The sequence below is a fragment of the Ixodes scapularis genome, unplaced genomic scaffold (genome assembly GCF_016920785.2).
Source record: "Ixodes scapularis isolate PalLabHiFi unplaced genomic scaffold, ASM1692078v2 ptg000979l_1___fragment_2___debris__unscaffolded, whole genome shotgun sequence".
Classification (NCBI taxonomy): Eukaryota; Metazoa; Arthropoda; class Arachnida; order Ixodida; family Ixodidae; genus Ixodes; species Ixodes scapularis.
In genome coordinates, this window is record NW_024610077.1 from 98,187 (window position 1) to 124,999 (window position 26,813).

The window sequence follows — 26,813 nt, forward strand, 5'->3', positions numbered from 1 at the left end:
TAAATGTAGTGCAAGAGCCGTAGCTGGAGGATGCCAGGCTGCCAGGACTGTCACGCAGTGCAGCAGACCTTGAGCTGGGGTTCGCTGCCTTTTTTGGGTTTTCGCTAGCTCCCAGAAGCATTATGAAAACCTAAAGGCACATTTCGAATACCTCTGCCTCCAGCATCCTTACCTCAATATTCCTTCAGAAATGCCATAATCAGAAGCCCCGAACTCGCGTCGTTCTGAACTTTCTGGACGCATATCTGGGCGGTCGGAGCTGCTACGCGGGGAAGCGGACACATCAGCGCGCACCAGCGCCCGCCCATAGACGCATATTCTTTTCTTTTTTTTTTTGTGCCGGCGGCTGGGGTTGTTTTATTGACTACACCAAATAATTACCCTGTTTAAGATTACATTCTACTTGGAGATATATGCCTTCGAACATTTAAAAACATTCTTATCGGCAGATTTTGGTGCAAGAGCAGTAAGGTTTTTGCAATATTATTCCTTCTTGGGCAGTCATTGCGGAAAGAGGTGCCTTAAATTTGCACGGTATATATAACACTGGTGCAACCTTTGGGGTCAGTGATGAGGGGTTGTGTTCGGTGTTATATATGTATGCGCTGTTATAACGTTGCCATGTATGTGCCCATGTTGTTCAGTGCATTGTGTGCGTAATGTGTATGTACGATGAGAGTTCCAGTGCGAAGCAGTGGGGAGCGTGGAAGTGTATTTGGGTATCACTTGAGTAAGGCATTGTTTTTCTTAAAAATATTGAATTGGACGGTAACAGCGCCACCTGGAGCAGTTTGCTTTAAACGCTGGATAATATTTATATATCCAGTGCTTTTGGAGTTTGCTTGAGTGCGCCATCTGGCCGTCGACGGTGCAACTGTCTTCGTATTTTCTTTCGCCTGAGGTACAAGGTATATGTATAGATGGTAGCGAAGCTTCCATAGAAGCCCATAGGCGCAAAGATGGCGGCTCATGGGGCGCAGCGCCATCTGTTAGTTGCGCGGCATTGTCATTAGTCATGCTCGCCCGTGACGTACAGGAAGTGACGCTTTATTAAAAAGGAACAAAAAAACACGATATGACGCATTTTCCTCAAGATTGTGACGTCACGATTGTTTTCGGCGCGAAATTTAAATGATTTTCGCCGGTGGCGCGAAATTTAAAGTTTTTCAGATGTTCTACATGCTTGCTACCGTCCTTCAAACCTTGCTTCACGCCTAATAGCCTTGTTTGTATCAATCACTCCCATGTAATCCCTCTTTTAAAAGAACCAGTTTTTTATCAGTTCTGGGAACCACCAATAAGTTACTATCTTCTTCAACTAAGCAGTGTGTTACAGCACGCCTATGAAGGCGTACTTATCATTGTAACAACGGCTTGTTCGTCAAGAAAGACAAAAAGGCACAAGCTTGGTTTACACAGTTTATTATATACAAACTTACAACACCACCACTGAACACTTGAAGATAGATATGGCGTTAAAAACGAAGTGAAATAAGGTCTGGACAACTCTATGCGCGCACTTAATACTCTTTACGCATTTATCTTGCACTGTTCACGTTGAGAGCTCGTAACTAGATTTAACTATATCAATCACAGGTGGAGGTGCGGGGCTATGCATGTCGTTTGCATTTGAATGTCCACATGAATTAATGCTTCAAGAGATTGAAAATTGAGACGTTTCGTTATAGCACATGCGCTCGTCACACACATATTGTGCTCCACAGCTTGGCTGTTTATGTGAGGATTAGTACACAGGAAACTGCCACAAAATGACAGGAAAGAAAGAATTAGAAAAAGGATAATAATCCGCTTTGTGGCAAATTCTTAGCACAATACTGACTCACTGATTTCCCTTTCATGGCAGTTTGATATACTTTTGTATACCTCACACAACCAAACATTAATCCAGGTTTCTGTCTCAAGTCGTCACACTGCAAACGAAAACATCGAGGTCAAGGCTTGTTCCCACACACTCCTCAATACTGCACAGGGTGTGTAGGGTGTCTACCAATCTGGAAAATTTAAAATATTTAAGTAAGGGGGATTATATTTAAAAAACAGGGTAATATAAAGGAAACCGTAAAAAGTTCCTAATCAGTAAAAATGATGAGCGAAAGTGGAACGGCAGCGTGCAACGAAGCCCGATGATTGCACAAGGATTTCACGGTCGTGCCGCTGCACTGAATAACGTTGCCCGACACGTCACTAGGCAGCACAGGCCACTAGGCACTCCCTGAACCGAAGTAACGGTAAACATTTCATCGAAATAGAGAGGAAAACCTTGGAAAAATTGGGAAATTTGGAATAAGTGATTTGGTAGAAACCCTGTCCCATCATTCAGTGAGCAACGTCATCTAGCACTATACAGCGAGGGTCGAATGAATCTAACATATTTTACTTAGAACGAAAAAAAAGTTTTGCATGCTGTGACACTGAAATTTTGATATTGATTCATTGAAAATTCAAGTTCATCTAGCTGAACCTATACGTTGATTGCAGTGTCTGAGCATGCGAAACAAACTTTTACAGTTTATTTAAAGTATGCTAGATTCATTTGGTCATCGCAGTAGACAGTTTCAGCAAAGCGTGTGATGATTTAGAGGTATGTACTCGCACAATCCGGTATGCCAGCGCGATTGTTGAATGCAACACGTAAGACAAACTAAAGGGACTTCCTGTGGGCATAACGCAAGTGTTGTCTCATCCGCACAGCCTCTGGACTCGTTGCTGGGTTTTGCGTCTCACAGCTGCATCAAGGAGCTAAGTATTATTTTTACGGGCGAACCAGTGAAGCCTCACCCTTGCAAACAAAGCAAATAAATCACCTTAGACATCCTTACAGCAGAGTGTCAGCAGCTTTTCGACCTTCTCATGAAGAGTGATGCACAACGCCTTCCCAACGCCTTCTTTCAAAACAAGACTGCCAATTGACGCCACAAAAACCTTCTTACAAGCTTGAACGAAAGAAACAAAGCAAGGTGAAGGGACCGAGAGTCTTCCAAAGTCTTCTTCAGCCGTTCCTTTCACACTCAAATACAACAACACTTGGCTGTCATCAGAAAAAGTGGCATTCTTGATTTGCGATTCACATTGCTCAGTCACGGTTTGACATGTATCATATTTAACAAACCTTGTTACAAGCCATCCAGCAAAGTAAACCATGTTGTTAAGTGATAATGAAGTGGGATAACTACAGGATGTGAAGTCAGCTGCACATTGTGGAAGTGAGCTTCCTAGACTAAGTGAAGCTGTGGGAGCTGAGAAACCAACCGGAAGAGCCGCTAAGAGAGTTGCCATGTCCTCTTCGCAGTTGCTCTTGTCAGACAGTTTAAACAAGTTGCTAACTAGGAGATGCCTAAAGGCTGCCTGAAACTGCCGGCAAGAGGAATTGGCGTTCGCACCAGACTTTGACCTTATTACAGAGAATGTGTTTTCGAGTGCATCTTGGTTGAGATGGCGAGTCAGAAGGTATCTGAAACCATACTCAGATGTCAGGTGCTCACAAATCAGCATAATAGACCGAATGGTCAAGGAGAAACCGCGAATGCAAGCAGGCTGCCGTGGGCACCCAAGAACGGTAAGGCTTTCGAACATATGAAGGCATTCTTTCAGAAACTTCTTGTGAATACAGCCTTTATGCATTGCAGACACATATGCACTCTTCCCGCGTTTCTGTGAGCTGTTCAAGCTATCAAAAAGACGATCCATTTTTTCAATAAACCGGACCGTGTAAATAGCTTCAACTGGCAGTTGCTGAAAAGTTACCATGGCAAACACTGCAGCAGCACAGTGATTACTGAATATTTGCGCTGCTAGTTTCACTCAAATTTTGGAGGCAAAAGTCCAATTAAAATTCTTCTCACTGAGCCTTGGCATGGATCGGATTTCAAGCTGTTTGTCTTTTTCGTGAGGTTCCCCGACGAAAGAGCTTCTCAACGTGTGGTCCCCAACTTGAAAATTGTAATTGAAGAACATATTTCGTAAGCACTTCAGCAGATGTGGAACATCAAATAGAAAAAAAAGTGGCTTCTCAATCACAGTTACGCATGGCTTCTCAGGGGTAACAAGGCCATTAAAACGAGCAACATTTTGATTGCCTTGGTCACATACGACAGCTACTGGCTCCAGGCCGGCTTTCACAAGCAAATTGTGGCACTGGAAAAGAAGGTCACACAAAATGTTGGCAGGTGTTCCCCCATGAGCAAAACAATAGCCAAGTGGCTGCTTCCATGGCGTGCGAATGCCTTTAGCCATAAACACAAGAGCTTTGTTTGCAAGGCTATGGCCTCTTCCAGTGTTACTTTCTTCGAGCCCTTCAAACCTGTCCACAGAGGGTTTGTACGAGAGCTCTTTCGTGACGTGCATCTCGTCAAAGGCAATAATGCATGGCTTGTCTTCTGGTGAAAAAGAAGCTGCACGTCTTTTGACTAGTTCGAAACCTTCTGGGTAAAAACCAACCCTCAGGGGAACACGCTGAAGCCAAAGCTGTAACGATCTAACGGATGGGAGCCTTAACAATTGCCTACAGTACCGGTAACCCTTAGGGCTGAGAAAGTACAAGCCCAAGGCAATGGCTTTGTTCCTTCTGCACCACCGCCTGCCAAACCTGCTCGCATTGGTCATCTTCAGCTGAGCTTCTACAAGGGCAGCAACGGCTGGAGAGACAAGGCTATTTACACTTTCAACTATCTCAGTGACAGTCAGCATATGACGCCGTCGCTGCAGTCGTTGCTGGAGTCTCTTGTTATGTTTCCGACGCTGTCGAAGTCTGGCCCTCAACACGTCCATCTTCCCCTTGCCCTCGGTGCGGGTGGCACAGGACCCTGCAAGGGGAAAGCAAAAGCAATAATGAAACATTTCGAGAAATAATGAAATAAACAATGTGCCTCCACTGTATAAAACCTGGAAGTACAAGTAAACTTTGTGCATCATGACGCACACCTACGTTGGTGAGGAACCGCAGAAGTCGAAGACACCGACGCATCATAATCGGTAGGGGAAGGTTCAGGCGCCCACACATCGTTTCCTCCAGACGGCGGGCCATGTCCATCCATCGCGCATGTGTGATCCACTACAAGAAACAAAACAAAGGAAACAAAGTGACAGAGTGGTTGCAAAAAGTTGAACCACCTATGACTGGTCGAGTACTACCCAACAAAGTAATCTTCAAAGACTGTCCTAAACAACGCACACTATGAAAACTTAACATGAACTCTGGTTGGAGGGCTAGTCTTCGTACCAGAGGTCAGAGCCGTAAGACTGCTCCCCACATCTGCAAAGCAATGACGAGGCAATTAAAAAATCTGTCAAAAGCATCAGTCATTGTATTGTTTCAGGAAATTCCTGCGACATGTGACAAGCTGTAGCCCGTTGCAACCTAAGAACGAAGGGCGAGGGTAGGACGGGCCGGGGAGGAGGAAGCAGACGGTACTATGGAGAAGAGAGAGGAAAACCTCCTCTCTTTAACGTTCCGTCTGCTTCCTCCTCCCCGACCCGTCTTACCCTCGCCCTTCGTTCTCAGGTTGCAGCGGACTACAGATTAAAAACATGGTCATACATGTTTTACATGTTTCCCAAAGATGGCTACCACACGACAGTCCGACATATATAAGAAACAAGGCCTGCAACACTTCTCCGCCAATATGCAATTGCTTTTACCTTCTTCTGTAGTGTGGTGCGTGTAACACCGTGATGATGTGGGCCCACCGGTGCTACTGCTGCTGGCCAGTGTGGGCTCACCCTCGCTGATCAATTGGCCAGGGCTGCTGCTCTGGACGGCATCTCCGGCACCTATGCAAAGTTAAGCACACACGTTATGTACACTGAAACAGTTCCCTGTATCTGCATGTAAAATACTTTCTGAATAAGCTTACCTTCTCAGTAATAATGAAAACAATATTTCGTGCTCACCCTCAGTGCTCAAATATGCTGGCATTGCATCACGACGCAGCCTTCTTCGGTAAAGAAATGCAGAGGGTTTGAAGTGCCTGGAGCATACCGCCCGTTCCCGCAGCTGCTGTGGTGTCTTGTTCTGTAGGCTTGTGTTCCGGCAGAGCTCAACCCAGACCCTCCGCCTGAATGTGAAGCAGTGTATTACTTTACATACCCTTGGCTAAAGTGGACATTAAAAAAAAACAAGATTACACAATAATGTTAGCGATAAACTGGTCACATCATTGTACTTGGTCTCCCGTCTGGGTCCAGCGAACGCCATGAGCGCGGAGCACACCTCTGTGCCCGTGAGGTTAGATAGGTTCACAACGCAGACGATTACATTACTAGATTCCTGAGCACGACATCCACAGCAAGTAGACCTGATAGTCGCCAGCACGTTAGAGGGACGACACCAAACACGTTTCAAGCAGAAAGGACGTTTTAGTGTTATTCACACCATATTATAAAAGTTCGTTAAAACTGAAATGTTCAGTCATTGTTTCTTATTAGGTTTTTGGGGTCACGCAGCCGTTCAGCAGAGACCAAGCAAAGCCGCCACTAATATCTAAGATTAGTTTCTTCTCGCGAAGCTTGGAACGGAGACTGGGCCCGAAAAAGCTCGATCAACGGGTGCCTATTACTAAATGAGCATGCATGAGGGCCCATAGAAGAGGTCAAGAGCTTACCAGACATCACCGGAGAACGGACATCAGAACATCACACATAGTAGCAGCGGACACAGCTGCTACAAGCTTCACCTTGCAGCGTCTACAGGAAAACGATTGAGTGTGATGCCAGCGGTGCAGTCATCACTTGGGCATCGCGCTACCGCGCAGCGCCTCTTTACATGGGGCCGGCGCATCGTCGCGACGACAGAGCCTCGAACGCGCCCGTCGGGCACTGGACGACAAAAGCCACAGAACGGCGCAATAGGATTCAACTAGTGCAAACCGTTCGTGGGAAAACATAAGACCACGAAGTCGTTTTAAGCGATTGCAAAGGGAAAGTTCGACGGGATCTACAGAAATGTAGGCACACTGGCGAACGCAAACAATGCAAACACGAGGCGTATCGGGACTGCGAACTTCTGCCGGCGGCGAAAAATAGCGACGTTGTAGATGTCGGAACAAGTATGCACAACATAATACATATTGAACATAACCTGAAAAATTCACCACTCTAAACATGTCTAAATTAAGTTATTATTAATAAATAATACTTTGATTTAAAGTCAACTATATAAGACACCGAAAGTGTGTCTTTAATATTTTATCAGCTTAGTGTTTGGCCGCGCAAAACATAGTCACGCTGCGGTAGCGCGGCCTCCAGGGTGATGACGCTGACGATTGGTTTTGGGCCGCTTTTTTGCTCCACTTTCGCGACCTATATGAATTGACCTTGTGAGGTACCCGAGGTTCGTATCAGCCGGTAGCATACTTTTTGCGAGTTGTAAAGAATCCTTCGGCGCACCGTATCGGTTGCGTGGGATTACGATCGGTCCTAGAGCTCCTATCCGTTGTGTGGGATTGGCGACGGAGTAATCGCGACATGAGAACGAGCACGGGTAAGTGACGCGAAATTGACTGACCATTGTGGCGATGCGTTTCGGCAAATCTGTGTTCTTGTTTTTTTTTTTGTTTTTTTTTTGTTGTTCGCGACGCGAATAATGATTCGGGGCGCGGATTTCCTCATCTGCACGGGCAGCCGGATTTGCCAATAAATATACGACGTGCAAAGCTCTTGTCCTGTGGTGACTCGGTGCTCATCGTGCCCATGTCGAGTGTTGCCGACCAAGCAGTGGCAGACCCCCAGTGGGCGGGAGGCATTTGCCTGTCCGGTGACTATCGGAACACTTTGCGTTGCGGTGGACCTGGTGGATCGTCGATAGCGTGCCGGAAGGACCTACAATAGGCGCTCGATTTGGAGCCGCCACTTTGAAATGCGCCTCCAATTCGACGGAGGAGCAACTTTCCTCCCTTGTTGAAGGCGGCAAAGTTGCTACATTTCTGAAGGAACATATGTGTCAGACTCGTTCCTCCATTTATGGAGGACTATGCTGACCCTTTTTTCTGAGAATGCATGATCGGAACCGAGCTCGTCATCATGAATATCAGATTGCAACCAAGTTTCGGTCAGTACTCAAACGTCACTATCTTCTATAAAGCTGCACATGCCTTTTTTTTTAATGAGACTGCGAATATTAGTGCAAGAAACGGGATAACATAAAATTGTTTCCACGTTGCGCTTTATGAAGCATAAAACATTGCGAGAGCGGTTTGCGATCGATTGTTGCTACGCGGGCGATTTCTTTACACTCTCGGAAGCGGCGTCACATACGGAACATTTATTAAGCATTCTAATTTTGTTGAATAGAATTTTAAATGAAAAGTTTTAGGCAAATAGAACTGAAACAGTTTGTGTAACGGTGATGAGGTGAGCATGAAATGAAACACTTTGCCCTAAGCTAATCGACAGAAGGCGAAAAGTCTTCTCTAATAGCGAATTGCGAGTCCTTTAGCTTAACTCTCAACGCTAAAACAGCATTGTTACTTTAAACCGAAGAACCTTCACAATAACCGGTCTATTTTTACCGGTACAAAAACCGCCTAAGCGATGAGAGCGCTGTAGGATGAAAGGGTTCTAGTCCAAAGCCAACGGTACAAAGTTAGAGAATTTTCTTTTCCGATTGAAGCCAAGTTTCGGACTGAGTCCGAGATACCGAGAAACAGGAGGTTTGACCGGCGAAGCCTGTTCCTTGCGTCTTCACATCTTGCTCAAATATCTAAATCTTTATTTCGTGCGTGATCATTAGGGCTGGGTAAGTATTGAGGCGCTGACGGTGAAACTGATGCAAGACCACGCTCCACTGCCGGAACCCTTGTTAGTGGTTCGCTTGGCAGCGCGTCAGTAGCTTTTTTGTTATTTTCAGTGATGTAATAGTGGCTGAAATTGCGGACTTGCCTGCCTCTATTCGTTGCATAGTCGCTAAAATCGACTCAAGTTCTCTAAGGAGGCCTGGGTTTCATTTAATGTCACTTGACGCAGTTAGAAACAAACGAGAAACGGTATGTAACTATACTTTAAACCATGACACAACAGATTTTTACACCAGCTAAACAAGTCGCTGGGGCACGACATGGCTAACAGGCAGGGGACATCATCGTGAAAACACGCGGTATGTTTTATATAACAAGCCTGCACCAGAAAGAGGGTCATCGTAGTGTCGGCGACGATGTCGCGCCCCTTATTTCCATGAATTCTTTGTACTTCTATGTTATTCTCTATTTCTGTGTACTTTTATTTTTATGAATACAGAAAGCACATTTTTGGTGGTGCCAAAATTTAAAAAAAGGGGAACCTGCGTTAGGGTTTTGTTTGGTCATGAGGTTATGTTCACGCGCACCTACTAACAGTTCAGGGTATGTACGTACAAGATAACATGACCAAATCGTTCATACAGCATTCGGAAAAAGTATCAATATTTTAACTCAAGATATAGGGGTGAGGGGGTGGGTTGCAATGCAATTGAGTTGTTTCGATATAACAAAACAAAAAAACCCACGAACATCTAAACTTCTATTGATATACTAGTATACCGAAATTTTCTGAATATGACATACAACAATCACATCTATGAGCGTGCCAAAAAAACTATTTGAATCGATGTTATGGGAGTAAAATAAAAGTTTAAATTGAAACTGAAAATATTGACGGTGAAGTAACAGAGGACCGTGACTAGGTTCCGCACATCTGGAACGAAACCTGTTCGCGCATCCTGTTTTTCGTTGCACCGAACTCTACGTTTTAAAATTAACCGACACAAGTCAATGTAGGTGCAGGACACGCGTGCACAGTTTTCGATTTAGTTTTACTTCTACCTACACCTCTTATATTAGACTCTTTATGGTATATTCAGGAGCAATGAGCGCCTTGTTAATATAGATGTTTTAAAGAAGGCTGGTTGCCGTGAATTGTTCAGCTGCTTTTGCCCAAACTTTTGCGAACTGTTCTTGACCCAACGGAAGCGACATGTCAGTGGCTAAAAGCGTACTATCGTTTTTATATCGTAACCCATATATTGATCATAACAATAGAAATGCATCATCTATTGAAGTCGTGCAAAAGAAACTTCAAGCAGAAAATCCTTATAATAAATTATCAGAATCGGTCATTCGATTTTATCAAGTGTATAATAATATGAAAATCAAGGAGGAAGTATGTAAACTTGTTAAAAATATGATGCCGAAGCAGCACGATTGCTTGTAATTTAGTATTCTGACAGCAAGTAGACGGTGAGGTAGAATCCAATTCATTACTGTTTGTTCAAAGGTTCTTTTTAGCAACCGATCCCTGAGTCAAAGTGAGTTGTATTTAGGCAATAGTTATTCTAGACATTTTTATTACCGTGATAAAATATACAGTAAAAGTGATTCTGATGAAAAATAACAATATATCTAGCGAATGTGCGATTAAGTCATGACATGACACATGACATACATGACAGAAAACATGTTATCCATGCATCGGTTGTTCGCACTTGACCAGTTGGGATTCAATCAAGAAACAGGTGTAGTAATAAAGATCTCAGTCAGACGCTCGAAAAATATTTTATTCACGCAATAACATAATAAAAACTCTCAACAAGAAACATGATTCATTAAAAAAAGAAAAGTTGACTGCGTAAAGTAATATCGTGTCCCGCTAGAATGTTGAAACTGGCCCTAATACACATAACTTATTGAAAGAGGAAATATTTTTAATCTTTCCGCCGTTCGTGAACTGCTTGAATTTCGAAGGTAGTCAATCCCAGTTTTTAATTCATAAAATTTCAGTTTGTCATAGACCATACCTCTTTTGGCAGGAAGAAATATTAAATTATGAGCATTCGCACTCCCCTATGGTGCGGGTTTTACTCCATAGAATATTGAGGTAAGAAGTGAAGAATTTGTGGTTCTGGTAATTATAACTTTATTTTATTTACTGTAAAGGACTTTTTTTCTTTTTTTTTTTGCGGGCTAAATTTTTTGCGATTTAGGTCAAAGCTAAAGTTTGAAATAATTCGCCGGTTCTAATTTTCGCGACGGGGTGAGATCTCAATATAGATTCCAATGTGTTTACATTCTAACTGAATTGTTCGCGGGACCTATTTGTCGCGAATCGTAGCCGAATCGTTAACTTAACGAAAATTAGGTCCTCGAGAAAATAAAGTCGTTTACAATATATATTTATTTCTAAGATCGGCCGGTCAACTTTTAAAGGCCAAAGCATGGTGAAGGCAGGACAATAAAAAGGTCAGCCTAACAAGAAATACATATAAACATTCAGCAAAGCGAGGAACCAGTTTAGTTCCTGGAGTACATTCTAGCGAAGAAAAGTGCATCAATTACACTAAAAATGCAGCGAAAGAGAACATTCCCTTCATACTGTGGGGCAACTCGTTCTACTCGCAAAATTTACGCGAAGAAAAGGAATATTTAAAAACGTCTTTCCAGCAGAAAAAATCTCGAATCAGTTTAACACGTTTCTCTCTTGTGTGACGGCTCACATTATACTAAAGATAGACATGCAATTTTAAACAAGTTCTGTAATGTACTATGCTATGTAAAAGTGTTAAGCGCTTTAACTGTCTTCGACATGACACACTCAGACAGTCCCTACGCAGCATACAACGGTGAAACATATGATTCTGTAAAATAAAAATAATTAATTAGCATAAGATAATTTTAACCCCCTCCAACTAGTCTCTCTTTGATTCTGAATAATGGTCCCTTTAAATGTCAGCATATTCTGCCCCAGGTCGGATTAAAGATTGATGCCTCATGTGCTTCGTTTCAGAGGTGCAGTCTATAATAGTCCTTTGCAGCGAGCACATCTATCTCGACGCTTTGGCAATAACCTGCCCAATATCTGAAGTCCAGCTTAGGTTAGAGGTAATTGTAACACCTAGATACTTGTATTCACTGACTACCGCTAAAGCATTGAAGTTGATAGTGTAAGAAAAAAAAGCGGTACCTTATCCAGCGGTATTGTTATTTGCGTGCTGTTCCTGAAATTCAAGTACCTTTGCCACTTTTGGGACCACAAAAAGATAAAGTGAAGGCTATCGCCTAAACATTTTTTTTTCATCATAAACGCAAGCTATTTTCAAGAATGGTATAAAGTCATCAGCGAAAGTACGACACTGTATTCAGGGTTTATGTACCATCAGATCACTCATAAAAATGGAAAAACAATGGTCCGAGTGTCGAGCCCCGTACTCCACATAGAGGGGGTAATTCAATGTATTCCACTTTGCCGCAGCACGAACTGTTTCCGGTTGTTAAAGTGCGCCTAACCACTTCAGGAGGCAATCATTACCTAGTACTCGCTTTAGGTTATGCAATAACTTGCGACGCGAATCCCTGTCGAACGTCTTAGTGAAATCTTATAAAAATAGCAACGACTTGACTATCAATATCAATTACTGTAACAGAGCTATGGACCTTGTGGAGAAGATGCGTCACTGTCCACCACCCTCTACGGAACCCATGGAATTTATCTAGTAGAAACGCCGTAAATTCCAAAAAGGTTATATTGTGCTTCAAAATTAAATGTTCAAGAATGTTCCCACATCTACTCTAGAACGACACTGTTCCAAAATTGCAAACTTTTAGGGCGCAGCTATTAGGTGCCCATTTCCGGGTTGAGCGGCGTCACCGTCGCCGTCGGCGTAACCGCGCGTTGAATCATGGGACATTTCCCATAGCGAAAAAGTTTTACACTCGTGACGTCACAAGGGACGCCACTTTACCCTGAAAAACATCTAACGGGGAATTTTGTTTCGTTAAATTTAGAGGGGAAGCTTTACCGCTAAACTTAGCAGAGACGTTTCCCGCCAAATTTAGGGGGACATTTTACTCTGGTGACGTCACACGTGACGTCGGGGTGAATGAATGTGAAGTCACGCGAAATTTAGCGGAAAAAAAGCTTCCCCTAATCTTAGCGGAAAAATTTCACTGCAATATTTAATGGGGAAATTCACGTCACCTAACCTCAACACGAATTCAGTTTCCCCGCTAAATATAGCGGGGAAATTTCCCCTAAATTTAAAAGGAAAATGTTGGTAAATTTGCCGCTATATTTAGCGGCAATATTTCCCGCTCAATGGGAGGGGAGCAGGAAAGGAGGAGGGGAGTCTAAGGAGGGGGGTTGGGCTTACCCTCCCATCAAATTCGGCATTACAAAGAATTGTAAACGTCTTTTATTTTTTTATCCACACTCTTATATATAGGCACTATATACTTCACCTAGTTTCCAATCTTGTGGCCCCTGACCTGCTTTTAAACTGCAAGAGGGAATCGCGTAATGAAACTTGGAACATTCTTCGGCATACCTTCCGAGAAAGGCATCAGAAATTCCATCCTGACCACGCGTCTTTGTAATGTCTATGCGTAGAAGACTGTCAAGGATCTCTTTTATAGACACTACTAAGTCAGTGATCCCGTGATTGTCATAAGTGAATGATGGCCAGACAGAGTTATATATGGTATGACGCACACACACTGCTCATCAACAAGCGTCTTCCCGTTGGGACTAAGCGCCTTAATTTTCTCACTCTTTTTTGTGCAATATACCCGAAATTTCTTTTAATTTGGGTGGGGGGGAGTAGTTCATTTTGATTCTAAAATAATTATATTTTGATATATGCACTAGGCGCGTAATTGATGTCAGGAGAAGAAAGCAGTATATTTTATCCTGGTTGAAATATTTCTGCTAATTTATCTTTCATTCTATAGATATAAGATATAAGCGTTATTGTTATAACTTCGCTGCCAATCATATTCTGCTGTGAACTTTATTAGTTTCAAGAACCGACTTATCTGCTGCAAACGAAGTTTACTTTGAAATAATTCGGCATATGCTACATAATAGATAGTGAAAGATTTTAAGAACAAGGAATCACGTATTCTAGGCATGCCAACTGGCGTGCTTTGGTTTCATGGCAGGCTCGGTTAACGGCGCATTCCGCAATGAGTTTGTAATAAATGTCTCGACGTGATTCGGGGGACTTCTCAAATAGTCCGGCATCGCATATCCCTAACAGCCGAACTGGAGGCAGGCAGCCACCTGATGAAGAGTACGCTACTGAATGACAAACGTGCACACACAGGAGAACCACAGGGTTAGAGGACAGCAGCCTCCGTCGCTGATCATCAACCAAGAGCGAGCATTTCGTCTCCCCGGCCAAAGGAGAGGCAGCAGCGCGTGTGCCTTCATTCTATCAAAGAATATTAAGAAGGTCGAGAGGGAAACACAAGTAACACAATATTGTTTCCACGAAACCTGTTTCAACCCGTAGCTCCACCAGGCGGAAAGATTGGTTGCAGGATTCTGATAATGAAACCATATTTGCACTCGGAAGGTAATGAAAAAGAAACACCGAAGACGATAAGATTGCTTACATTTAAGAATGTGAAAGCATTATAGTCCCGTCTGTGCAATGTTTTCGAGTAATATTTCTACACGTATTAAAGTTGTTCCTGCCGGTCTTGTATTCGGTGTGTGTGTTTGAGGCAAATAATGTAGTACCCTTGCGCGACTTGTCTAATATGTACCTTATTTTTGCTTTGCACTTCTGCAGATACTTTCTGGACATTTATTATTTGTGCACTGAATACATACTCTTTATATTCATTATTGCTTCAAAACAACCAGACCATTAATCAAATATAAACAAATCTCAGTAGTTTTTAGAAAATGGCAAGATACCAACATAGCTGGACTTTTTTGTTATTGCAAGTTTTAGAACGCAGCTCTTAGGCGCCCGTTTCCGCGCACCTAAGAGCTGCGTTTACAGGCTTGGGCGGCGTCGCCGACGGCGACGCCGCTCAGGCCGCTGACGGGCCCCTAAGAGCTGCGCTCTAAAATTTCCCCGCTAAATCTAGCGGAAAAATTTCCCCACTAAATCTAGCGGAAAAGTTTTCCCGCTAGGTCTAGCGGGAAAATTTACCCGCTAAGTCTGGCGGAAAAAGTTTCCCGCTAAATCCAGCAGCAAAATTTCCCCGCTAAATCTAGCAGAAAAATTGCCCTGCTAAATTTAGCGGAGAATATTCCTCGCTAAATTTAGCGGAAAATTTTCCCCTAAAAGGGAGGCGAACAGGAGAGGAGAAGGGCATAGCCTCCTCTCCGTACCTTTCCCTCCTCCTCCTCAAGTGCGCTCAAATTCGTCGTTCCAGGGAGTTGTAAACGGCTTTCATTTTTTTTGGTTCACCCCTTCGTAACTGACTAAGTTTACGCAGGTAGCAATAGTTGCCTTTGCCTCACATAGACTTGTACGTAACGAGACACAAGTAATTGATTACTTGTAATCAATTACATTTTATTGCAGCTTTGTAATGCTTTGTAATGAAAGCCGTTTACAACTTCCTGTGACGCCGAATTAGAGCGCAGCTCCTGAGGAGGAGGAGGGAAGGGCACTGAGGGGAGGGTATATCCCTCGTTCCTTTTCCTCATCCTGCCTGCTCCTCCGAGCGGCGTCGGCGTAACCGCGAAGTCACGTGACCCTCGGGACCTCACGGGGGTCACGTGACCCCTTGAGGTCACATGACTTCCTCAGGGGGGTCCGGAGGACTCCCTCCCTTTCAGGAAGGTCACGTCACCCCTCAGGAGATCCTGAGGGGGTTACGTGGAGCCCTGAGGGGGGTCCTGAGTCACATGACCCCTGAGGGGGTCACATGACTCACCTCACGTAGCCTCAGGGGGTCACATAGCCCCTGAGGTCACGCGACCCCCGTGACCCCGCGAGGACTTTTCAGCTAGGTGCCAGAACGTCACCATGCCTTAACGTCGCCGCAGTTCCGCCGACGGCGACGGCGACGGCGACGCCGCTCAAGCCGGAAACAGGCGCCCAAGAGCTGCGCTTTTAGGTGCAGCTCTTAGTAATGCTGCAGTTACATTTTTCTGCGGTAACGTTTGCTCCAATTCGATTGCAATTTTAGGGCGCAGCTGTTAGGCGCCCGTTTCCGGCTTGAGCGGCGTAATGTAATGCTGCAGTTACATTTTTCTGCGGTAACGTTTGCTCCAATTCGATTGCAATTTTAGGGGGCAGCTGTTAGGCGCCCGTTTCCGGCTTGAGCGGCGTAATGTAATGCTGCAGTTACATTTTTCTGCGGTAACGTTTGCTCCAATTCGATTGCAATTTTAGGGCGCAGCTGTTAGGCGCCCGTTTCCGGCTTGAGCGGCGTAATGTAATGCTGCAGTTACATTTTTCTGCGGTAACACTTGCTCTAATTCGATTGCAATTTTAGGGCGCAGCTGTTAGGCGCCCGTTTCCGGCTTGAGCGGCGTAGCGGTCGGCGTGACCGCGCGGTTTATTATGGGAGATGTCCCGTAATGCACAGCGCGGGACCCTCGTATCGTCACTCGTGATGTCAGGCGTGACGTCAGGAGGGTCCCGCGCGGTGTATTATGGGGCGTTTCCCATGATGCACCGCGCGGGGAGGAGAAGGGGGAGGAGGAGAGGGGAGTACGAGGGGGAGTGGAGGAGGGGGAGGGGGAGGGTAGGGGTGGAGGAGGATAGAGAAGGAGGGGAGGGGAGGAGGGGAGGAGAGGGGGTAGAGGTGGGGAAGAGGAAGAAAGAGGGGAGGAGGGAGAGGAGGATAAGGGAAGGGGAGCTTGAAGGATGATGGGAGAAGGGGGTGACGGAGGAGGGAGGAGGGGTATACTCTCCCCTCTGTACCCTAGCCTCCTCCTTCTCAAGAGATGCGCTCTAATTCGGCGTTACACGATGTTGTAAACGTCTAACATTTCTTCTGTAATAAATTGCAAATAATCAAGTTTCCAAAAGAGGTAAAACTTATTGAGTTGTGCGCGGTGTATTCCATGAGTTAGCGTCTCGTGTTTAAAAATACGAGAGCTGAATGGAGTTCCCCGGTCAGTGAGTACGGTGCGGTGCACGCCGTGGCGAAGTACTATTTGCTCTCGTAGAAACTCCTAAATGCGATTCGCTGACGTTGTAGGCACGGCACGTAGCTCAATCTACTTTGTAAGGTGGTCAACAGCAACAGTAATAAAACGGTTGTCCTTTTGTGATCTCGGAAATGGCCCTAAATGATGAAGTCCACTACCTTCGAAAGCAGCTTGCGATGGTTGAGTCGGATGAATCTCGGTGGAAGGTGAAATACTGTTCAATATCCCTCTTTGACATGATTCACAGGAAGCGACATACCTGGAAACATATTTTCGGAATCCGTGAAACCAATAACGTTCGGAAAGTTTGGCCAGAGTCGTATCTCGACCGAGGTGACCCGCTGTGGGGTCATCATGGCAGAGATTAGACACGGTAGCCCTCAGAGAAGCTGGAATCACCGGTAGCCATTGTTGTTGACCGGGATTTCTGTGACAGAGTAGGCCATTTTCCACTCGGTATGCTCGACGCAGTCGCCATAAAATGGTTGACGAACCGGATAATGCGAGGCGCTGCGCGATATCTTGTACTTCGTTATCTTGAGATTGACTGAGACATAGATCGAAAGTCGCACCTCAAAAACAAGTGTTACACTGCGGAGCCTCAGGGATCTTGTCTAGTGGGCTGCGGAATAGAAAGACAGCGTCCTGATGACTACGTCCGCTACGATGTATAACTTCAAAATCATACTCTTGCAGTAGAATCGTCCAGCGTGCCAGTTTTGCCCTCAAGCCTCGTTTGCTCTGAAGCCAGGTAAATGCTGAATTATCTGTCACAACAATAAAATGGCGACCATAAAGGTAAGGGCGAAATTTCTGCACCGACCAGACAAGGGCCAGACATTCTTTCAGATGAATGATTCCTCTCTTCTTCTTGTGTAAGCCGGCGACTTGCGTACGAAATTACTCTTTGAGTACCGTCTGGAAATTCTTGATGTAGTACAGCTCCAAGTCCTTGCCCGCTAGCATCCCTGAAGAGAACTGGCTTTGACAAGGACGAGTCGCAGTGAGCTAGCACTGGGGCGTTTAGAAGGGCCACCTTTAGGTCTTGAAACGAGGACTGCTCTTCGTTGCCCCATCGCCATGGTACGTTCTTGCGGAGTAATTCAAGGGGGCAGCGCGGGCAGCAAAGTTGACAATAAAACGGCGGAAATATGACGGAAATCCCAAACAAATTCTGACGTCTTTTATAGTTGTTGGCGTCGGATATTCAAACAAAGCCTCAAGCTTCGAGGGATCAGGTTTAACGCCGTTTTTGTTTACCACATGTCCCAAGTATGTGATCTCTTTGTAGCCGAAAAAACACTTTTGGGGCTTCGGACGATGCTTAGCATCCTTTATGGCGTCAAGTACACTCTAAGAAAAAATAGAGGAAAAAAGTAGCAACGGCGCGTCTTCCTCCCTTCTACTGGCGCGCCCCCAAGCGGACATGAGAAACAGGGAGGAACGAAACGTTTTTGCCTTTCTCCAGGCAGGCGGGAGAAAGCTTTCGCCCTCCCGACTTATCTTTATTCAGTTTCGTTTTTAGAGCACGTCGCGCACGTTCTTTAATAAATGCTGTTCAGTTGATTGAGCTTCAGCGGCAGCGAAGGCCGCCTGTAATTCCGTCGTCTAGTCCAAACGTGCAGAACATTTTGGTTGCATTGACGTTTTTATCACTAATTTTATCAAACGAGCAAACGAAGCTGCTAGAAATAGCGAAGTTCCGGAGCAGTGCCAGCAGCGCCACGTACACTGGGTGAGATGGCCGTCTCCGGATTGCGGGACTATCTAGGGGTGTCGCGAACTTTTGTCGAACCAGATTTTTAGGTCGAACTTTCGGGGTTCAACTGGGTCGAACCGGTTCGACGAACCTTCGAACTTTTCATCAGATTCGACCGGTTCGACTTTGCGCACAGTGTGGCCAGACCTTAATACACGCATGTCTAGGTTTGGAGAATTTATTTTTATGCAAAGGGTTATTTTATTTTATGAACAGTTGGAATTAAAAGAAACCAATTCTAATCACTGAAGACGATAATAGCTTATTTTTTTTGTACTGTATTAACTGAAATAACCAATCAGCGGTGCCCTTAATTCATTCCTTAGCCATTACCATCCAATCCGAAGCCAACTGGCCAGCCTGTCGCGCATGCGCACACGAGTCGAACCTCAATACAAGGTTCGTCGAATTTCCACGAAACGTTCGAAAAAGTCGGACCTGGTCGCACTCGAACCTCGGCCGGTTCGCGACACCCCTAGGACTATCGCGGAACTACAGTCCTACAATAGCGAAACCACGCGGAACTGTGTCGACGTGGAAACCGGCGTTCAACGTGGTTCTGTATTTGTGCGTGTCAGCAACATAGTAGCAACATCGTGATGGCAGTGTTGTGGGTTCTAAACAGAAGACGGGAATCATCGCCGATGTGACCGTGTGTTTTTTCTTTATTCTTTATTCATAAGTTGCCCTTGCCCAAAGGCGTTACTGCAGGGGGGTTACAAACGTGAAAAAAACAATTCTTCGGTTGCAGAGCACACTTGTTCCTCCGACAGCTTGTTCCATTGTTGGATGGTCTTGACAAAAAAAGAATTAGCGTACATGTTTGTTCTGGCACGGTATTCTCGTATTTTAAAACAGTGATCGGTCCGGCTTGAAATATAGTGCGGTTGCTTTAGGTAATCGTCTTTGTTAATGCCCAGTCGACCATTAAATATTGAAAACAAAAATTTCAGTTTTAATTTGTTCCGTCGGGCTGAGAGTAATTCCCAATTTAATTCTCTTTTCATGTCAGTACAACTATCCTTTTGCCCATATCGTCCCAGAACAAACCTCGCTGCCCTATTTTGAATTTTTTCTAGTTTTTCAATTAGATACTTCTGCGCAGGGTCCCATACAACACATGCATATTCTAGAATTGGTCTAACACATGTCAGATATGCCGTTTTCTTCAAGTTTGTTTCGGAACATTTTAAATTTCGCTGAATGAAGTTTAATGCCCTGCCGGCCCTTAAGACTACATCATCGACTTGGGCGTTCCATGAACAGACATTCGATAATATAACACCCAGATATTTGTACGTTCATTCTGTTTTAATGAAGTCATTATTTATACTGTACTGAGTATCGATTTTTTTCTTGCTCCTAGTAAAACTTAAATGGACACACTTTTTTGTATTCAAATTCATCTTCCATTTACAACACCAGTTTTCAACACGTACCAGGTCACTCTGTAATTGTTCTGCGTCATGCTCACTCGTAATGCTTCTATATAAAACACAATCGTCAGCAAACAGTCGAATACGGGATGTTATTTGGCTAGAAATGTCGTTAATATCAATTAAAAACAAAAGGGGTCCCAAGACGGAGCCCTGGGGGACTCCAGATGTAACATCAACGTAATCAGACTGCTTGCCGTTCAAAACCACACATTGACGCCGCTGGGACAAATAGCTTTCAATCCACCTAATAACAGTTGAATCTAAATTAAATATCTTAAGTTTCTGGAGACGAAGCGAGTGTGAAACCGTGTCAAATGCTTTACGGAAGTCTAAGAAAATACAATCTGTTCGTCTGCGCTCATCAATACCAGATACTAATTCGTGAAAAAATTCCGCAAGCTGTGTTGTACAAGACAATCCCTTACAAAAACCGTGTTGCTCACTGATAATCAAATTGTTTGCGTTTAAGTGAGACACTATCTGTGAATAAAAAACGTGTTCAATAATCTTACATAAAATAGACGTCAATGAAATAGGTCTGTAATTAGAGACATCCTTCTTCGGACCGCCTTTGTGGATAGGTACAACGTGAGCAACTTTCCAGTCATCTGGTAGAACGCTCCTAGCCAGCGACTGGGTATAAATTAAGTATAGATAGGGCGAGATTGCCTGAGCGCACCTTTTTAAAACGCGTGGTGAGATGCCATCGGGACCACTGGCTTTGGTTTCATCGATGTTCTGCAATAAGGTTTCAATGCCACTTACACTAAATTCGACTGGTGGCATTTCGGGAACACCACTAGTGTATGAAATACTTTGGTAACTGCATTTAGCCAAAAAAACAGACTGAAAGTAATTATTTAAACACGTGGCTTTCTCTGCATCATCTGAAATTACCTGGTCATTTTGCACAATTTCGCTGATACCCACGGGATCCGAACCACAATTCTTTATATATTTCCAAAAAAGTTTAGAGTTAGTTTTCATGCAGTCGCTGAGTTTTTCGAAATATTGTGCCTTTGCGCTTCTGACATTCAAATCGTATTCATGTGTTATCTCCGATAACTTCTGCAAGTGCGTATCACTTTTGGTTCTCTTGTACCTAATAAATGCTCGCCTTCTTCTTTTCCTTAATCGAAGAATAGCTGATGTCATCCATGATTTCTTTCGTTTCTTAAGCCTAGTGGAATCTATGCTTGGGATGTATTTTTCGACAAGGTCAAGCAGCTTACTTTTGAACAGGCTCCATAATTTCTGGACGTCAGAATCCTCAGCTAGGCACTCAAAAACAGGCAGATGATCACGGAGCGCCTTAGAGATATTACTGTAATCACCTTTTTCGAATAAAAACACCCTCCTTGACGCGTTTGATTTTTGCCTCTTGGTTTTTGTTCTTATACTCGCAACGATAGCATGGTGGTCACTTATGCCTGGGATAGTTACGACAGAGTTAACAAAGTTAGGAGAGCTACTAAACAAAAGGTCCAAGATATTATCATTTCGAGTTGGTTCTTTCACATATTGCGAGAGCCCAAATGTATCCACAATACTTTTCATTTCCAGGTTAGCGCGGCTGTTTACCTTGCATTGGCACATTTCATTTTGCCACATTAATTCCGGCAAATTAAAATCACCAGCAAGTACAAAAGTCTGACCAGAGGCCTCCGAAACTATCTCATGTAGTAATTGTAATGTGTTTGAATTAGAATCTGGTGGTCGGTAGAACACACCGGCTGCAAACGAGGAACTATCTGCTAAGGTGATTTTACACCATATCGATTCGACGTCAACGTGCCCCAGATCTAGTAAGGACGAGTTCAATGAAGAATGAATCAGTAGAAAAACCCCGCCCCCGAGACGAGTCCTATCCTTACGATAAACGCTATAATCTCTCGGAAACACCTCGCTATCAGCGATGTCAGGTCTCAACCACGACTCAGTTCCGAAAATAATATCAGCTTTTACGGATTCGATAAGTCCAGCAAATTTATCAACTTTATTTACAATACTTCTGCAGCTGACTATGACAGCGATTAGTTCATGTCGGATACATTTCTTCGGCTTGTTCGCGTATCAGTGGTGTAACAACAAGATGAGATGACGTAAACTGTCGGGCATTGATGCCGCTGGTCGGACTGTGATCGGAGGGGGCAGGGAGTCGCAGGTGGACATTCCGCTTTACATTAAAAAGTTTAATACCACTTGAGGGATTAGATGCAATCGATCGACGTGCGGATAGTCATGTTGGAACGCTGGTCTGAACAGTAAGCTCCTATCCTACAGTGACCAATGTGACTGTCGGTTGTCTCGTCCCGAGAGCGATTTCGCTCTAGGGAAAGGACTGAACAGTACGAAATCGAGACGGAAAGTACGTATATTTACAGTGCGGAATTTTAGCCTTAAAAAAATAGTAGGTAAATTCGAAAAAAAAAAAACAGTTACCCTTTATTTTGCTGTTTAAATATACTACGGTTCCTGGAGAAACTGCCTTCCAAGTGGCGCGCTGGGATGAGCGCTAGAAGGTTTCGAGCTCGCCACGGCGTAGCTCCGTACACTTAACACCTGCCGCAAGTCGCGGCTTTGACTGCATTCAAGTTTATCGAAAAGCGATTTCTCAGCCCGTAAAGCATCACTCCCAGCTGAGCGAATATCCGCTCCACAGAGATTAATTCAAGACGTCCATTGCAGCCTTGCGCGAACAGCACAAATAGAAAAACAAATACTGCAATAGAAATACAGGCTACGACGTGCCATGTGGGGAAACAAACTCATGGCTTCGAACCGCATTGGAGCGGCTTGATTTATTGGCTTTCAAGTAATTACGGCATGGTCGAGCGTTTGCTTTTTAATAACAGATTCATCCCCTGAGCCATTCAAAATACCTTCAGAGGTATGACATTGCTGAAAAAAAGTCAGCATGCTGGGAATATTCTTTATTGCTTATTCAGTCACCGAGAAATTCCGTACGTTCAAAACGACCAGTATAGAAAAACGGAAACGCAGAGCTCGGGAGTAGCTAGTATTCGGATAGTGTGCCTTTGTATTGATGTTTGTATGTGCCATGTATGTGTATGTGCTCATTGTATAATCACCTGATGCTTTTAGTATGCATAATGTGTGTATAGTTGAGGATCCCGAAGCGCACTGGTGGCCTAAGGAAGTAAAAAGATTTATTTTTGTAGAACATGAATTGGGCAGTACCTAGCGCCACCTAGCCTAGCTACTTGCAATTACTCTGCTTGACCCTGCCATCTGGTGGCAAGCAATTTAACCTTCGTTGATGCTACGCGCTAAAACAGCGGCTTCAAGTACGTTTTTTTGGAGCGGCTTTTGGTTTCGCGGGTTGAGTTTGCCACTCCTCCGTGATGTGCGGTTGACGAAGGAATTGTGACTCGAGGAACACCAAAGGTAAGAAGTAACTGGGTATCGGTTGTCTCAGTACAATATCGCAGTGCTGTCGACAAGAAGACTAAGTGACTGCTTTCGAAGCGCAAGTTTCTGTACCTTTGGGGGGAATCTGGCTCGGAAATAAACACAGTTCGCGGAAAGCTCGCGTTACGCTTTTATTTGCTGCTCCTCTCGTCCCGTACAGAGACGTAGCGTCCTCGTTAAGCCTTATTGAGCTCGATTTGCTCAATTCAGGGCCGCCATAATGGATGCAGGCGACGGAGGAACTTTGCTCCCCTACTTCAGGGGCGAAAGTCTCTGTCTTTCTAAAGGAACAAAGGTTACAAGACCGTTCCTCCCCTAAGGGAGGACTATCGATACCCTTTTTTCTAAGAGTGTATGAGTGAGAGCCTTCAAAGATGTTCTTCAAAAGTGTTTGCGTAGATTACAACGTCATCCATATGCACCAGCGCCATTGTCCACTTCAGATTGCCTAAAACTCGGTCCATGAGTCTTTGAAATGTCGCTGGGGCATTCCAAATACCAAAGGGAAGACGGTTGAGTTGGTAGAGACCATCTGGTGTGATGAAAGTTGACGTTTCAGCGTACCTTTTATCGAGTGGCACCTGCCAGTATCTCGACATCAAATCCAATGTTGTGAAGTTTTCCGCTTTCTGCAGTCGGTTAAGAGTGTCATCAAGACATGGAAGAGGGTACAGATCGAGCTTGGTTCTACTATTAAGCTTCCTGTAATCTACACAAAACCGCACAGTGCCATCTTTCTTTCTCGCTAACACCACTGGTGATGACCGTGGGCTTGTTGACGGACTCACCACACCTTGGTCGAGCATCTCAGTCACTTGCTGTTTGATGGTTTCACGCTCTGTAGGGGCTAGGCGGCGTAGTAGCTGATGCATTGGTCGGCTGCCACCGGTGTCAGTGGTACGTGTTGCATAAGGTGTGCATCCAAGTTCGTCCGGATTTAGGGAGATGTAGTGCCGATGTGACAACAATACCCTCTTGATTTTCGTTTTCTGTTCACAACTCAATTCTGGTCCAAACTTAAATTGTTCCCAAGGTAAAGAATTATCCTGACTGTAAAAATGGCACTCGTTATCTGACCCTAGAGAAATACTCGCAAGTATTGAGATCTTGTCCTTCGCCAACGGTGGGAGTACACCGATTTGTTTCTTTGGATTGAGAGTGATGTTGTTGGTACCTAGATTAACGACAAGAGCGACGAATTCTCCGTTGGTACAAGCCACGAGTGTCCGGGGTGCAGCTAGTTCCTTCCCCGGTTTAGCACACAGCAACGAGTCAAAAACAGCTTCACCATAAACCTTTTTGTTGTTTACAGTCAGGCGTTTCATTGGAGCAGTCTCAGCAGGTATTGTAGCAGAGTTTTTAGCGCATACGTTTAAGTCATCTAATAGCTGTACTTGAGGAGATATGATGTTGGTATATTGGGAGAAAAACTTAAGAAATGGGGGCCAATTTTCCATGGCGACGAGGGAGAATGAGCGCACGAGGTACACAAGCCACGCAAAAAAATACTTTCGCATCGTGGAATGCTGGCATGTAATGTCTTCACGGGTGGATGCGGGGTTTTGGTGGCCTTGTTTTGTTTGGGGTTCAATTTAAAAAATCAGTTTTACTGGCACCACTCATAATCCAGAATGATTGGAGAGACGGAATTCGACAAAATTACGTAGTCCACTAACGACGTCTCACCGAGCGCAGTGACCAGAAACTTCACTTGTCCACCGGTGTGAACTTTGACACCGTTCGCTGTGAAAAGTTGTCGAGTTTTCCCCCGGCTGTTGTCGACGGCAACGGAACTCGCCATAGCGGACGTGTTTGTACCTCTACTTGTGCCGCAAGAGCGTGAGTTGTTTCATCCTCGGACCATTAGTTTCCTTGAGCAAGAATGTTAGCTTGCTCCAGGTAAAGGTCAAGTTGACTGCTACCATCGAAACGCTTCAGTTTCAAACGAAGGAGATTCGAGGTGGCCGAAAACGTGCGTACCGTTGCTGCGTCGGTCCGATTCTCTGAGTCTCTACTTTCCTCTAGCGCTATGATTCTTTGTCGAAGGTCTTCTTGCGCACACGTAACGGGTTGCAGCTGCGCCTTGACCATAGCCACTATCGTTGATCCGAAGTCCTATCTCTGCTCCGCGAACAGATCCCTCTGTTGGGCGTAGGTAACTGGACCCTCAGTGTTGCTGGTGTCCTGCGGAGAAGGGAAAGTTTCGCCAGACCGGGCTTGTTGTCGTGTGAAGGGCATCTTTTACGCAGATCCCACTTCTGAAACCAAAATGCTACAGATCGCTTTTTTTTGTTGCTGCCCTTTCGTCCTTCTCTTGTCCACAACCCACTTGTTTTTCTTTTCCTTGTTTTTTTTTTTTTTTTTGTCCCGCTCGTTGTACCTCAATGCCCTACTGTTACAATATGTATGCACTTTTGATTTCGTAATAAAAAGTTGAAAAAGGACCAGAGTCGATTACTTGTTCCAGTAACGCGTACAAGACTGGTCTCACCACAAACGTTGAGACATTCCGCGAACCGCTGAGTAGTATCCCGTTGATGAACGTCAAGGTAAACCGAGTTGAAGCGCTTCTTATCTCTATGGTTTCATCGGTGATTCCAGCCTCTCCTACGTTGAGGAGTTCCATTCTGAAGTCACTGACATCACTGGTAGCGTGGCCGGTACTCTCGGGAGAGTAACAAATAAATTTGCCCCCCCCCCCCCCTTCACAAAAATTCATCAAAAACGTATGGTGGCGGTGCGCTTCTGCAAATAATGTCGAAGTGTACGTAAATGTATTTGATATACCATGACTCAAATAAAACTTAGATATGTGTACAGCAAAATGTGAATGACAGTTTGAAAAATTAGAAAGACCAGGACATGGATTTAAAAGCTTAACGTCTCAAAATCATATGCAGCATAGTAATGTTTGAACCATTGTCACTTGCTCCGGTGCACCGAGTGTTACGTTGGCAAACTCCGAGCCCCAATATGGACCACGCAGGAAGATGTAAACGGCCAAGGCACCTTGCTTGCAGTCTATCTGTATCTATAAGGCTTTTTAAGCCCTATAGATAGAGACCTAAGCACGAACTCTGTCGCTCTGGAAAACATGAAAGACACACCCATAAGCCCTAAACCTGGGAATGTAATGGGCTAGAAGCTTTTTATTTGAAAGATGTATTTCAGACAAACATTTTAAGTAATACCACTTCAAGCAATACCATATCGAACAAGTACCACTTCCCTAGTGGTAGCCCCTGCAAGTAGCACCTACTCCATAAATCACTTCCAAGTAGTAGCTCTTTAAAGCGGTTTCT

General features: G+C 44.5%; 1 protein-coding gene across 1 annotated transcript; it reads right to left on the reverse strand.

Moving 5' to 3' along the window:
* Positions 1 to 2,826: 2,826 nt before the first annotated feature.
* Positions 2,827 to 3,642, reverse strand: LOC115317315. The gene has a single exon (XM_040217187.1). The coding sequence runs from the start codon at positions 3,640 to 3,642 to the stop codon at positions 2,827 to 2,829; it is 816 nt and encodes a 271-aa protein (XP_040073121.1).
* Between the last annotated feature and the right edge of the window lie 23,171 nt (positions 3,643 to 26,813).